The 14,489-nt window shown below is 36.2% G+C and overlaps 1 protein-coding gene across 1 annotated transcript; it reads right to left on the bottom strand.

Moving 5' to 3' along the window:
• Positions 1–2,402: 2,402 nt before the first annotated feature.
• Positions 2,403–5,720, bottom strand: LOC149424260 (uncharacterized). The gene is made up of 4 exons (XM_089631243.1): positions 5,629–5,720; positions 4,858–5,134; positions 4,381–4,540; positions 2,403–3,517 (listed from the first exon to the last, which is right to left on the bottom strand). Exons 2-4 carry the CDS (start codon positions 4,926–4,928, stop codon positions 2,681–2,683), a joined length of 1,068 nt encoding a protein of 355 aa, XP_089487369.1. The 5' UTR covers positions 4,929–5,134; positions 5,629–5,720; the 3' UTR covers positions 2,403–2,680.
• Positions 5,721–14,489: the final 8,769 nt, after the last annotated feature.

The following is a 14,489-nucleotide window of genomic DNA, read 5'->3' as shown; positions in this document are numbered from 1 at the left end:
ATGTGGAAAAAAAAAATAAAAAACAAAAAAGGTGAAGATACAATATATATATTTTTAAATTGTTTTAGGAAGTCTATAGAATTTTTTTAAAGAATTCTCGCCCCCTTTAAAATATCCAACTATGAACACTATTTCGGAATCATTAGTAGAGATGTACATGGGATTGGTGATGTGTTATCTATTAATGTGTGTTATCACTCTTTCTGCAAATAATGATCTTATAAATAAACTTAGAATTAGCATAGATAATAGAAACTATGTCATAGCAATTCTCGAAGACCTTCAAAAAGCCTTTGACACCGTAAGTCATGAAATACTGATTAAAAAAATAGAAAAAAAACAGGCGTAACCGGTCCAGCTATCAAATTAATTAAATCATATCTATCAAACAGAAGACAATATGTTAGCATAGGAGATAATAACAGTCAGCTACAGAGTATAAACTATGGAGTTCTGCAAGGATCTATACTGGGGCCTCTTCTATTCCAAATATATATAAATGACATCTGCCGGTTGAAACTACATGGTGAAATATTTCTATACGCAGATGACACTGCAATATTTTACTTCGGAAAAAACTTAGAAACTCTATTAGAACAATCTCAAAAGGATCTTAATATACTAAACAGTTGGCTAATAAAAAATATATTATCAATAAATATTGATAAAACCGGCTACATGATCCTAAGCTCACCTAAAATAATAATACCGTCGCATAAACCTTTACAAATAGAAGAAAGGGGCCTGCTTATTCTAGAAAGCGAAAAATACCTTGGCTTATATATTGATAAACATCTGAAATTTAAACAACACGTAGAAAAATTAAAAGCAAAAATCATCCCACTAATTGGTGTATTTGGTAGAATTGCCCATCTCCTACCAACAGAGGTAAAGAGGGGCTTATACTTTAGTTCAATCCAGTCCCATCTAAATTATTTAATAGAAATATGGGGAAACACATACATTACACACCTAAATGATTTACAAACAATACAGAACAAAGTTATTAAAAAAAACTCTTCAATTATAACCCGGACACTCCCACAAAAAATCTATATCAAGAAATGAAACTCTTGAAAATAAGAAAATTGTACGAATACAACATATGCCTCATAATCTACAAAATCCAAAATGGACTTATACACACAAACATTACACTTAAACAAACGTCACAAGTACACGAACATTATACTAGGCAACAAATACTGTAAGGACTGAAAGTGGCAAAAGAGGCATTGGCCACGAGGGTGTACAAATATACAATCTCCTTCCAGATAACCTTAAAACGGAGAGTATAAATGTATTTAAAAAAAACTTTTTAATTTTAAGTTATCAGAACAAAATTAGAAAACTACTTATTTAATATTGTATTTACTTATTTAAGTTAAGAAAGTGAAATGTAAAATATCTTTTAACTTAATAAATAAAAAAGACTTCTATGCGTTCGTGATTTTCTCGGGTCTAGTTTAAATAATAAGTTGCGTGAGATTGGAGCGGTATATAGTATCTCTTTATGATTATACACAAAATCAACCCCCAGGAGGGTTGATAAGGGTGGGGATAGAGCTTCCCGTATGGGTCGAAACACGTCTGGCTGTGTGCGTTTTACCCTGTATGTTGTGTGTACACTGTCTACTGTCTGTTGTCTGCTTACCCACTGACACTGTTTTGCTGTGGGGGTGTTATACTTGTGAAGTCGGATTGACTAATTTAGTTTGTGAGAATTTGGTTGTAAACAGATTTTATGGGTATGCTTATGCGCATATTAAAATGTAGATGAGTAGGTACGTTAGTTGGGTAAAAACTACAGATTACTGTGTAGTAAATTATGACTGTTTACAAAATACATTCGACTGTCGTTTGGTATAATTCTTCAAGCCACAAAATACATTCGACTGTGGTTTAGTAAAACCCTTCAAGCCACAAAATGAAAATTTTACAGGAGACGAAAAAACGAATATTTACAAATTCATAAAAGTTATCAAAAGTCTTGAGGTTTATATGAAATTGGTTATTTTTTTTAATAAAATTTTTATGAAAAATATTGCAATTCTATTTGTAATTTTGACAGATTTGAAGGCTAAGTAAATTTATTTAGGATTTTATTGAAAATAAACCCAAAAAAAACTTAAATACGTAAATTTATTTTTTAAATTAATAATGTCTTAATCAGCAAAAATTGCTTTTTGAAGACTATTAATAATAATAATAATATTTGGATGATTTGTATAGGGCCGTTTTTGTGCAAAATCGCTTCAAGGGCGCTGAATTATATTCTATATGAAACCACTGAAAAGTAGCATTCCCAAAAAATGTGGCTTGAAGGGTTTTACCAAAACACAGTCAATATTGTGTCTACACTGTAAACAATAATCATTTTGTAATTAAGGGAAATATAGGTAGAGACAAAGAATTTATAATATTTACTAATATAATATGTCAATGTTTAATTTTGAAAAGAAATCACAATGATGATAATAATTAACTAAACTTAAAAAGAATCACTCAAACAGCTATGCTACAATCAACGAAGTAGTTCACTAAAAACTAGGCTAAAATTCACACATTTTAATGCAACGCACTTCATTTATCTTATAAAATTTAATTTGTATCACATTTATCAGTCGCAATAAATATTTACTTAATTATCTTAAGGATTAGGGTAAATGTTGAGCAGTTTTCAAGATCTATAGAGACTAGCGAGCCTTGTGAGGGTCACGGCGGCTTCCACCTCCTCGCGGCCGTGTATCCCGGGGTCACAGTCCGTCGACAAGCTCTCCTGGAGCAGGAGCTTGGGTACGTGGGAATAGGGGTTGAGATCGCGAGACCGGTCCTCGGGCAGCAGGGTGGCTCGGGCCAGACCCTTCCCCGTGGTACCGTCTCTCGGGGCGGGGGCCTTGATGGTCCGCCGCCGCTTGTCCGGCCGTGGGCGGCCGCGCGCGCCCGCGTCCCACGTCACGTAGTTGCTCTGACAGGGCTGGAACTTGGCGGCGCTCTCGAGCCACTTGGTAAGCAGCACGGGCTGCGACGTGGCGCCGGGGGCCTCGGATACTTCGTCTTGATCCGAAGATTTGGTATCCATCTTCAAACCTCTCAAGTACTTTTCCATAATATGGCTTTTGTATTTGTTGCCGACATTGGGAGGGCCGAGCAGCGACGGGTCGTCGTCATGCTCGTGCTTGCACTCCTCAGTGGTGGAGCTGACGTGGTAGCACTGCGCGGTGTAGCGGGTGTCGGGTTGCGCGATGTCCAGCTTGTGGAAGGAGTTCAGCTGGCGCAGGTCTGTGAGCGCGCAGGCCGAGCTGTAGCAGTGGTCCTGCCCGGAGAGTGCGCGAGGGTCGGCGCTGGCGGGATCCGCTTCCCCCCAGATGCTGTCATCAGAGCAGATGCTGAACTGCTCCACATTTCCTTGAGCGTGGTTGTTGTAGGTTTTAATCAAATGCCCCCACGTTTTCCTGTGCCGTTCGTTTCCGGCATTCTTCAGCTTCCTTCGCCAATTTGCGAACCAATTGCATATCTAAAGGGACAGAAAATACTATTGGTAAGCGCTTCATACATATTTATATGCGAAGCATTCTGCCCCATGCCAAGGGGATATCGTAAAGAGATATTATGTATGTACCTGCCTACGTATATAATAATCATGGGATAATTTTATCAAATCGAAGGCACATTTCAATACTTACATCACAACATTTATTTTTTTGTTTCATAAAGTACTGATTTAGACATAATGTTATATTAATGTCTAATGTAATATTTTAACGCAATAACAGGAGGAATGCAAGAAAAACAAGATTGAAGTTTTTCCTAATATTAAAATAAATTGTTTACTAAAACACAAAAGCATGTCTTTTGTTTTATCCGTGAAATGTAAGAAATAATAAAATATTTTGTAGAGATCCACAATTCGACGTGGAAATCCATGTAAAATAATATGAGATTAACAATAGCATGAATTAAGCTTTTCTACGTACATTTAAATAAATAAGAGAAAGCTTTAATAATACTTAATATTTGGCTAATTTATATAGCGTCGTTTTCGTGAAAAATCACCTCAAGGGCTCTGTGTCACTTTGTTGTCGTTCACGATTTGTATAAAATAGACATTTGAAACATATTGAAATAATAATAACTTCATCTATATTTTGAACACCACGAAATGAATAAGTAGACTTTCGACGTGGAAAAGCTTTGAAATAACACAAGATAAACGAATTACCTCCTTAGCGCAATATGCGTAATGAAAACGTGTGAACATTTTCACTGATGTTTTAGTTTAATTTTAGCACAACAAAGAATCTGAGCAATTCTTTCTTAACTCTTTACACAAACACATCGCGGGAATAGGCACCTATTGGAATTGGAAGAGTAAAGTACCTGAATGTATGTGAGGCCAGTCTCCGATGCCAAGTTCTTCTTCTCCTCTCTGTTGGGGTAAGGGTTCTCTCTGCGGCGGATAAGCCACTCTTTCAGGGACCGCTTTATCTCTGGAGTAAAAAGGCGCTTGGCTGGACGCTGTCCGACCGCGAAAGACTTTCTGTGAAACAATACACTTTGATGAATTCACCGCATGAAACATTGTTCTGAAAGCTTGGGAAATCAAATAATTTAAATGATAATATTGGATTAGTTAACAAAATATTAACACGAACGAATGAAAACCAACTCACTAAAGTACAAATAGAAAATAATATGATTCATTGTTTTCAAAAAGAATATAATAAATAAATCGCATAGCAGTAAAGTGATTAACGCGTGGGTAAAACTTAAATGTAGGGAAAATCACACAACGTACCGTTAATAAAGACAGATTAGTCGTGTTAGTGGAAACTTGTAGACTTCATCGAGACAAACCTGGAGTAACGTCTATTTCTCACCGGCCGCAAACATTTGCCACCAACGGTTTTAGAAAAGGTATCGTCCATAGCGGAGCAATTGAACTAACTAGAAGATGTTTCGCTCCCGATGCACCACCACCATTGTGTCAGGAGAGTTGAAGAGACCCAGCAGGCAGGAACAAGAGGCAGGAGGCAGGAGGTGACACAAGTGTTGACGCTCACGAGGATTAGTAACATCTGATGCAGCGGAGCGGCGAGCCCGGCGGCCGAAGCTGATCTCGGTAGGGGATGTCCTAACACAAAAAATCACTACTGTAAAAATAGAAACTCAACAACAAAACGATGTTAAATTCAATCAAAAGTAGTTTAAAAAACATGACACGTTATTTCTCATCTAATACGACGAACAAGATACCGGAGATGAAAATGGATAATTCTGACGTAATTACAATATGGCGCCCGCGTCTTGTAAAACGTTCTTGTTATTTGTGTTAGGGGACAAAGGATAACTTTTCAGCATTATGTAATTAGCACTTTCGCGAAAGCGTGTCATGTTTGTGATGAATCGACACTCAGATGAAATATCGATTACCATATGGCGCGAGGGAAAATGAAAACATCGAGATCGGTCAACATAACTCCATGTTTCTTGAATTTTCGGAACGAGGAAAATATTTATCGGAAAAACAGTAAACAAGGACTCGTGAGCTTTTGTTCGAATGGGTAACTCATCCCGTTGGTGAATCATAACCTTACACAATGCAAACAAAGTGCAGAAACAGCTCACCTGTGGCAGCGAAGGGCGGCGAAGGGCGGAGGAGGGCGGCGCAGGGCGGAGGGAAATGGCACCGGCGGAGATGCACCGCGACGGCGACTTGTTGCAACGCGCGGCAGCCCCACAGCGCAGCCAGCGTCGCGGCGCGGAACTTTCAGGAGACGCGCGGACACGTGACACTAAATAACACGACTTTATTTCTAGCGACCGCGGCCTCCCGCGCGGCTGGAGTGTGAACGTGCTCACTGCTCTCTGCTCTCGCGTTGGTCTCTGTCCGTCCCAACTATCTACCACATCTCTGTCGAATACATGATAATCTACGCACTTCACCCATACACGCACGAATACAACTCTTTAAATAAGTTGTTTCATGCTTTCGTAGGTAATTCAGAACGTACATGATTCGTTACATGACATACGCCTTCACCGGGAAAGCTTTATGACAATTTCAGCTGAAGCCTTTACAGTCATGTTTAGTGTTTGTTTTGCATGTACTTTTTTCGAGGAACAGATAGCAGCAGCAACTATCTTTTATGCTTTCAGCGATACTGACAATCGACACAGAATTCCATATCATTAGATTGTTCCCACGTTGCACTCAATGCTGAACACACGCGGAGAGAAGATAGTGTGCGTTTATTGGAGATTTCTAGATTTGGGCTACAATGAGTCGCATGGTGTTCCATGTTGCTGATATCTGCTGAGCGGCTCAGGTTACCCTATTACGGAAATAGTCCTTATACTATTTACAGATTTGCAATAGCACCGAACATTAAAACTCTTTTGGAGATCTGTTGATTTAAAGAACAATTCTACTAAAAGCTCATGTATTCGAATAATACTAAAGATGGAGATATTTATACAAAATATTGTGGCATCATGGTATAATTTTTTTTAAGACACAGGCATAAGAATAAGTACGTATTTTTAAGCATACTCGAGCGTATGATATTCTGATTACTCGAATACATTAATCACGTTTTGTTCATCAATTTTAAAATTTATCTTCTGTGTAAGTTTCTAGTTTTTTACGTTTAAAGAATGGGGTACTTATAATATTATAATAACATAGTTTTATCATTATTAACTTGCTTACATTAAGTGCTCTGAAGCTGAAGATGGGTAAGATTGGTAAAAAATGAATCACATCGAATTTCATGTATTCCGCCTGATGATAAACACTATATAAATATTATAATTACACATAAACAAAGTGTTACACATTACAACAGACAACAACAGTGACATATACATTATGGTAGGAGACTACAATCCACCCTGCCTACTTTGGTTACCAATTAAAATGTCAACTGTGATTTATGTATATAAAAAAGGTTTTTCTGAATATTATTGTGGTTGATTTAAAATATTTCTGAATTTAACTTCTCATGTTATAATGATATCTTGTCTTAATATGACATCCTCAATTACCACCAGAATAAGCTCCATATTTTTTTTTTATATAATTATATAAAATAAAGATTATTTTTATTTTTCCGTATGTTGTCTTATTAGAGGTAAAGTCATAAGGAGAAAATTCTTAATTGGTTTTATTTTTGCTACATACTCAAAATGAAATGTAAAATGTCGAAAATTAATAATTTAAAAAATACGCATATGTTTTATTGGCCCTGCTCAAAGCTAAATGGCCCCCGAAGTAGGGTGCAAAATGGGTCCTTAAACTTTGTTTCTCGTTCAAGTATTTTCTGCAGCAAACATTTCAGCTTTATTCAGTGTAGTATTGTGACTTGCCTTGGCTGTAAAAATTAAAATGAACACTGCAGTAGGTGGGTACCAATTATTTGTGAATATTTCTCGTTAAATTTTCGCAACTCATTATTCCCGTTTTATTGAATAATGTTATCGATAGCAACATTATTATAGCCGCTCCGGGAACCATTTATCGGCTAACCAACACCTCTGCCATAGGTCACCCCAAATGGTTCGTTACGTTTGCTTATTTAGCAAGGGTGGCCGGGTTCAACGGGTGAGGTGTGTTCGGGATACGCCTACCCACCAGCTGTGAGGCGTGCCAGATTGGGAGAAGCTGGTTTGGGCAGACCATTTAACCTGTCCAACTGGTCTCTCTTGACCAATCGAGGGATAGATCATTCGTCCATCACTCCTGGATACACTGATCCCTAGATTCCTACCCACCCCTCATACATTTTTCCTTCCCAGAACGTCCCTCGTAACTTTCCCCTTCCCCTCTCCACTAACTTCTGCCTCACAACATATCCCAAATGGAGATGCCATGGTCTCACTTTATCGGTTGAACGGTTGGGACTCTTGTGCATAATTCTCATAACAAAACGATGAAGTACCTATTTTTTTATGTGAAGTTGATGCTTTTGAATCAATTTTTTATTCTTTTGAATATCATTTGCAGCATAACGTTTAAATAAGTATAGCATTGCTTGTCATTTTGTTATCTTATATAGGTTCTATTTTAATTATCTTTATCATACTCACTACATGTACTATGTCTAATTAGTATGTAATCTGTCTAGTCCAATAACGGAAGAAGGGAGAGTTCGAGGGTTTAGAGCAACGTTTTACCTTAACTTCCATGGTGATCGACTTCTAACACGAATTGTGTACGAATTTTGACCATTGCTAATTTTTGGTTTGTCAAAACTTTAACCTTTCAAATAGATAAGCACGAACCTAGCAAAACCAATTAATTTATCCTACGAACAGAACTTAACAAATAATCCAAGTTTCTTTATTTAAAATACGGATATAATGATTATTTTACAAATGCACAATACAATTATTGCAATCAACAAAATTATGCTCAATATATCGCTGTCGATTGACCGAATAGGATGATTTTTCACAAAAACGGCGCTTTAAAAATTATCATCATTAATTTGTCTACTTCCGATTTTTTGTCCGGGTTAAATCTTCCCCATAAGAAAACTAAACCCTTCCACTCACTTTTCCACAAATGATCATCTAGTCAATCAACACTATGCAGGTGCATTATATAAGCAAAATAAATACAAAACAATACAAGAACAACACGTCAACTCACCAGAGATCAAATGGGAAAATAATTCACCGACTCCAGATATTTTCATATCAGAGGGTTCGGCTCGGTAGAACTCCTAACAGGGCCTATAAATCCTACTGATCCCTCAACATAAATATTTAAAACATCTTTCGGTATCCTACATGTATTCAAAATGACGGACTTTTGCATCTTTATATATAATTTTTTTGATAGATCAAATACGCCTAAATTTTTAATGAGAGAGCTAGGTATAATGCCAGTAGCCGAAATAACGAATGGTAATATTTTTATAGTCTGAGAATGCCAAATTCTTTTGGACTCTTGCACGATATTCACGAAACCTGTATAATTAGTAACTAGTTAGAAACATACTTGGAAAGGGTTACATTACAGTGGTTTTGCGAACATATGGATGGCATATGCGACCGCACAGGGGCTAGATTCTCGAAGGGACCCGTGCCAGACATAAAACATGCAAAAATATGTGTGTGTGGATGATGCCACGATAAAAGGTCAACAAACATCGTAAGTTACTTACCTACCTCAATGTACGTATTGTGTATATATTATATTGTATGACTCCAGTTTATTTATTTTCATTTTTACTCAAAGATTTATTCGTTTTAGTTGAATTTTTTGGTAGTATTATAGTTTACAAATGACAGGTTGATAATGCATTCGGAATACGAAATATTCTTGAATACACATTTTACAAATGATTACAGTGGTTTATATTGTAGTACAGAGAAAAAAGTACAGAAAAAAGGTATAAAAAATAAAGAACATAAGTTGATATAGGTAAAACTGTGTTTGTGACATTGTATGTTACGTGAACACCTCACTAGGAGAACCTGTGCTGAGGTGTTAACGTGTTTGTGATTAAGTGTGACAGGTTGTTATGTGTTATGTGTTGTAGTAGAAAGTTTTTTTTTCACAAACATATATTTAAACATGAAAACACACATTTTTATGTGAGTGTATGTATTTTTAGATAATTCTTGAAGAACGTGTATAATATTTCATTTTACTTATTATATTTTGGTTATGTTTGGTTTGGAATTATAATCTTTTGAATAAAGTGAATATCTTGATTTTTTATCCAGGCTACGATATGTTTTTTGAGAAAGTTTGTAGATGTATTTGTAGTCATTAATTGTTTCAAAGTAATGGGCATACTGTTAAAAAGTTTGATTGCGTAGTATTGAAAGTGTCTTTGTCCGTGTGTGGTGTGTGTTATCGGAATGTTCAGTGTTTACTATAGAGCAGAACTTTTAAAAATCGTTTTTCCCTTTAGGGGAAGGTTGCGATCAATGGACCAGCGCAACGAATTGACCATTTCATTATTTCAGAATCTGACCGTTTCTAAAATCCAAGGTCAGGTCAAAAAGGAGGCTTCCTTAGGAGTGTGATGTATTTCGGTATGACACCGGAGTTCCGGATAAAAAAATTACGATATGGACTTTTGCACGTAATTATGATGATATTCCTTATTTTTAATGCGTTTTTGTAAGCATTTTTAATTTATTACTCATTGTCATTTATTTGTTAAATGTATTCGAATAGTCGTTTAAGTTTTATTGCGACAATATTTTTTTAAAGTGTAGCAATTTAGGATGTCGAACCGCCATAGTGTCTAAAAAATTTTTTATTATTAATATCTCTGTTTTTTTTTGTTTTAAATAATGTTTAAAGTTCATTTTTAGTGTTATTGAAAATCTTCATATACAATATATATGTATTTTAAAAAGTAAGTGTTCAATGTGCGTCCCGCTAAAACTCAGAATAGTGTGGTAGCACTCTATCATCCATCCATGAAGAAATTTCCCGTTTTTACCTGAAGGGCGTGCTTTTGTAGATATAAGGGCTGGAAGTTTCACCCTCCAGAAATTTCTAGAACATTCCAGAACATTTGACGGCCGGCATAGTCCAGTGGTAACGCATTGGACTGCCATTCCGAAGGTCGCGTGTTCGAACCCGGCGTGCGCAAATAAATTTTATTTGATTAATTTGTGTTATTTCACAATTAATTAATTAAAATAATATATAGTATATTTGCGGCACGTTCCAGAGTGGAAGATACTACCAGTATCGCCCTGGTGTAAGACCACCATTCAGAATTGAAACGTTGCTCCAAATGGCTTTAGCCGTGTTTAGTGACTAGATCTGAATAGCCAGGTACTTCCCCACCTTCCTCTTTCCCTTCCCCACTTACCTTCAGCCTCACAACATCCCCCAATTTGGGATGCCATAGTCTCACTGGCTCCAGACGGGAGCAGTTGGGACTCTTGTGAGGTATTCACTATAAAAATAAAAAAAAAGAACATTCCGGAACATTCTGGAATGTTGTGAAATGTTTGGGAACATCCCAGATCATAATTAACTAAAAACGGGATTACAGTCCGTTTCCTGATAAACTTTTAGTAAATTCGTAATCGTGACAATTCGAAGTTTCGCCCTCCAGAAATTTGTAGAACATTCCAGAATATTCCGGAACATTCTGGAATGTTGTGTAATGTTTGGGAACATCCCAGATCATAATGAACTAAAAACGGGATTACAGTCCGTTTCCTGATAAACTTTTAGTAAATTCGTAATCGTGACAATACATTATCTTAGTATCTCAAATATTCCAAATACTATAAAACGAAGTCACTCTCCGCGTCTGTCTGTTTATGCGCTTAGTTTTTCTAAACTATGCACCGGAGTTTAATAGGTTTTTACTATCATTTAGAGAATTTCTTCCGGAAGGTTTACATATATCATACATGGATATTATATTTATTGAAAGTAGAGAAAAGTCAATCAACGCCGTATTCACGTCAGCTAGTTATAGTTATAAAAGGACGATATGATTGGATCCTGCGTCCGAAATTCTTTGGTCCAATCATAGCAATCCAGTGGTCCAAACAAGGCAACGGTGGTTCAAATTAGGCAACCAAAATTTTTTTAATTTTTTTTTTTACTTTTGTCGTGTAATGATAAGGTCTAAAAATCTGTTACTTCTCCTTTTCTTATATGAATAAAACATGGTTTAAATCAATCAATTACTTTGATTCTATGTACTGAGTCTAAGGAGCTTACGTTCACAAACTTAGGTAGTCCAACCATTGCAACTTTTCCCTAAATAAAAATAAACTAATTAAACCAAATTGGGTTGCATTCCGAAAGTAAAATGCAGACTAACTAACAAATAGTGGATGGTTGTTTTTCATGGCAAATGATAACAATTTTTTTGACCCAATTCAAATGTTATTAAAACCTATTTTAAAATTATTATACGTATTTATATATAAGAACCATAAACATTCCCGAGTTACGAATAATATTAAATTGAAAATCTCCTTTACTAACATCACAGTAAGCGGAAAATGTTGCTTGTGTCGTATGTTTTTTAGCATAATCATTTAAAAAACGTTCTACGGTGCAATTAGTATTAGGCGTGACAGCTGTTACGCCCACTGAAGGCATTATCAAACTGTTTGATAATGTCCTCAGAGGGCGAAACAGCTGTCATGCGTGATAATAATCGCACAGCTGAACTTATTTATTATTAAACTTCTTTCTTTTGTAAATTGAATAATACTGTCATCTGCTTTCTCTTCCATCTTGCTCTCGGGGCCGTGAGTGCGTCTTTATGATACTATTTTGTTTTTTAAATTTTAACGGAAAGAAAATATAAAATATCACACGAATATTATCATATATATTTTTAATGTGAATACCGCTCAAGAGTCCCAAATGCTGCCAACCGTTTGGAGTCAGTGAGACTATGGCAACCCCAATTGGGGTATGTTGTGAGGCCTAATTTGAGGAAGGAAATGGGGAAGAGGAAGGTGCGGGCCATTTGCAGCAAAATTTCAATTCTGAATGGTGGTCTCTTACATCAGGGCAATACTGAGATTATCTTCCAATCTGGAACATGCTGCAAGTATACAATATATTACTTTGAATGAATAAATTGTGAAATAACACAAATTAATAAAAAATATTCACTTGCGCACGCCGGGTCTGGACCCGCTACCTAAGGTCAAAAGCCTTACCCCTCGACCGAGGAGGCCGAATACGATATCAGAAAAAAGTGCTATATTTTAAAATATTTCATATTTGCCTTAAACGGAGTAAATAACGCAGCATTTCTTAACCGGTGATAGATAATTCATCAAATTTCAACGTTCATTTTCGGGTTCTGTGAAAGTTCTCTTCAAGTTCTTTTATTATATCATTATAGGCTAGGTGGTTGATAGAACTGAAATAAAAAACAGTAATTGAAAAAAGCTTTCACATAACTTCAAATTCTCCGAAACATCCGGCCTTAGTAATTCAGAATATATCTGCCCCTTGTGGCAGATATATTCTGGCCTTGTCCGAATAAATATAATGGAGGAGATGCGAAAATATTATTATCTTTAAGAACACGTGTTCCGATTTCCTCATAACATATTCGTGCTTTACTGATAGTTTGTTATGAAATTTGTCAAATCATTCGTTATAGGCCTCCAGTCCCATGTTTACCAGGAAACGAAAATTTGACATGATTTTTAATAAATTCACAATATTTCATGTCAGTAAGTTTTTTCCGTGCCCTTACTGTGTGGCGGCCCAAATTTTGAAAGATTGGTTGAGGGAGATTTTTTTAACTCTCCAGCAGAACTCTCTCGACCCATTGCCTTGCACCACAATGGGAGGTATGAATTCACACATCCGTTACTCCTAGACATATTGAACCCCAGATTCCTACCCACCCCTAATACCCTTTTCCTTCTCAGATCTTCCTCTCCTCCTTTTCCTTAAAAAAAACCCTCTACACAACATCCCCAAACATGACATATAGGGAGAGAAATTATTTTCTTCAGGGACTGTGTGAATTTTAAAAAAAAAATGTGCTGCCGCACATGTTTGGCACACATCTCGAAGAAAGAAACGGGTCACAAGATTTTTTGTTTAGCGCAAGTACCTTAGTAACTTATATTTTACTATTACGTATTTTGAAAAACCCTTTATGAATTATCTCGATTTTAAAAGTCTTCGTATTTTTCTGGTATGGGAGAAATTTAAACATAGTATTTTTATTAACTTTGACTGTTGCGTTTGTGTGTACCTGAAAAACAATGCATATCCTTCCGAGGCGATGTAATATTTTTTTTAAATCGTCAACCTTAAGGGTTAAGGCTAACTAATTAATCGTAGTTTGTTAGCCTTACCCCATTTCCTAATGGGCCGATAAGGAATCGACATAAACCAGAATAAATAAATAATATGTTATGCAACAGTAGGTATACAAATAATTCTTACCGATGTATCACCAATTAAACCTACTTTACATTACCACCCAACTTAAGTGTTTTAGCGAAGAATCACAGACAAAATCAATGCAATTCCAAAACTCCTCGGTGGATGCTCGGTGCCCAGTTGATATCTCCTCGGCGACTAATTACTCTTTTAGGGAATAACTCGCGAAGAGTAGCTAACGAGTCTGGCTACATCTTGCTGGAAAAATGTGTTGCGATTGCAGCCAATCTGATTATGCATTTCGGAGCCAAAAAGTCCGGATCACATGGCAATATCGATCGGAACGTAAAACATTCTGAGACACCCGTCATTAATTTGGTAGGTACGTAGTTTATTCGTTGTGGTAATACAAAATTCTATATTTAAATTTGAATATTCAAGGAATGTTTTAAGTATCATAAAAGTTGGTTATTATTTTTAATTAAATGTGATAATGTTAGCTAGTGCAAAGCTAAACGACTAATCTCAAACCATAAATAATATGGATTATAAAGGAGCATTGTAACACCTGGGTAATTTGTATTCAGTACTCAAGTACTTATGTTTAAACATCGCCATAAAAGGATCA

This window comes from Hesperophylax consimilis, chromosome 4 (assembly GCF_061612785.1).
Source record: "Hesperophylax consimilis isolate HC1 chromosome 4, BYU_Hcon_1.0, whole genome shotgun sequence".
Classification (NCBI taxonomy): domain Eukaryota; kingdom Metazoa; phylum Arthropoda; class Insecta; order Trichoptera; family Limnephilidae; genus Hesperophylax; species Hesperophylax consimilis.
Note: the sequence above shows the minus strand (reverse complement) of the source record. Positions and strands in the feature narration are given on the sequence as shown.

What these genes read in the sequence shown, in the direction of transcription:
- LOC149424260 (XM_089631243.1), bottom strand. Translation starts at nt 4,928, where the DNA reads ATGGACGATACCTTTTCTAAAACCGTTGGTGGCAAATGTTTGCGGCCG. An exon ending in AGAAATAGACGTTACTCCAG is followed by an intron (nt 4,541 to 4,857) that starts GTTTGTCTCGAT and finishes ATTGTTTCACAG; the next exon opens with AAAGTCTTTCGCGGTCGGAC. An exon ending in CTGGCCTCACATACATTCAG is followed by an intron (nt 3,518 to 4,380) that starts GTACTTTACTCT and finishes CTGTCCCTTTAG; the next exon opens with ATATGCAATTGGTTCGCAAA.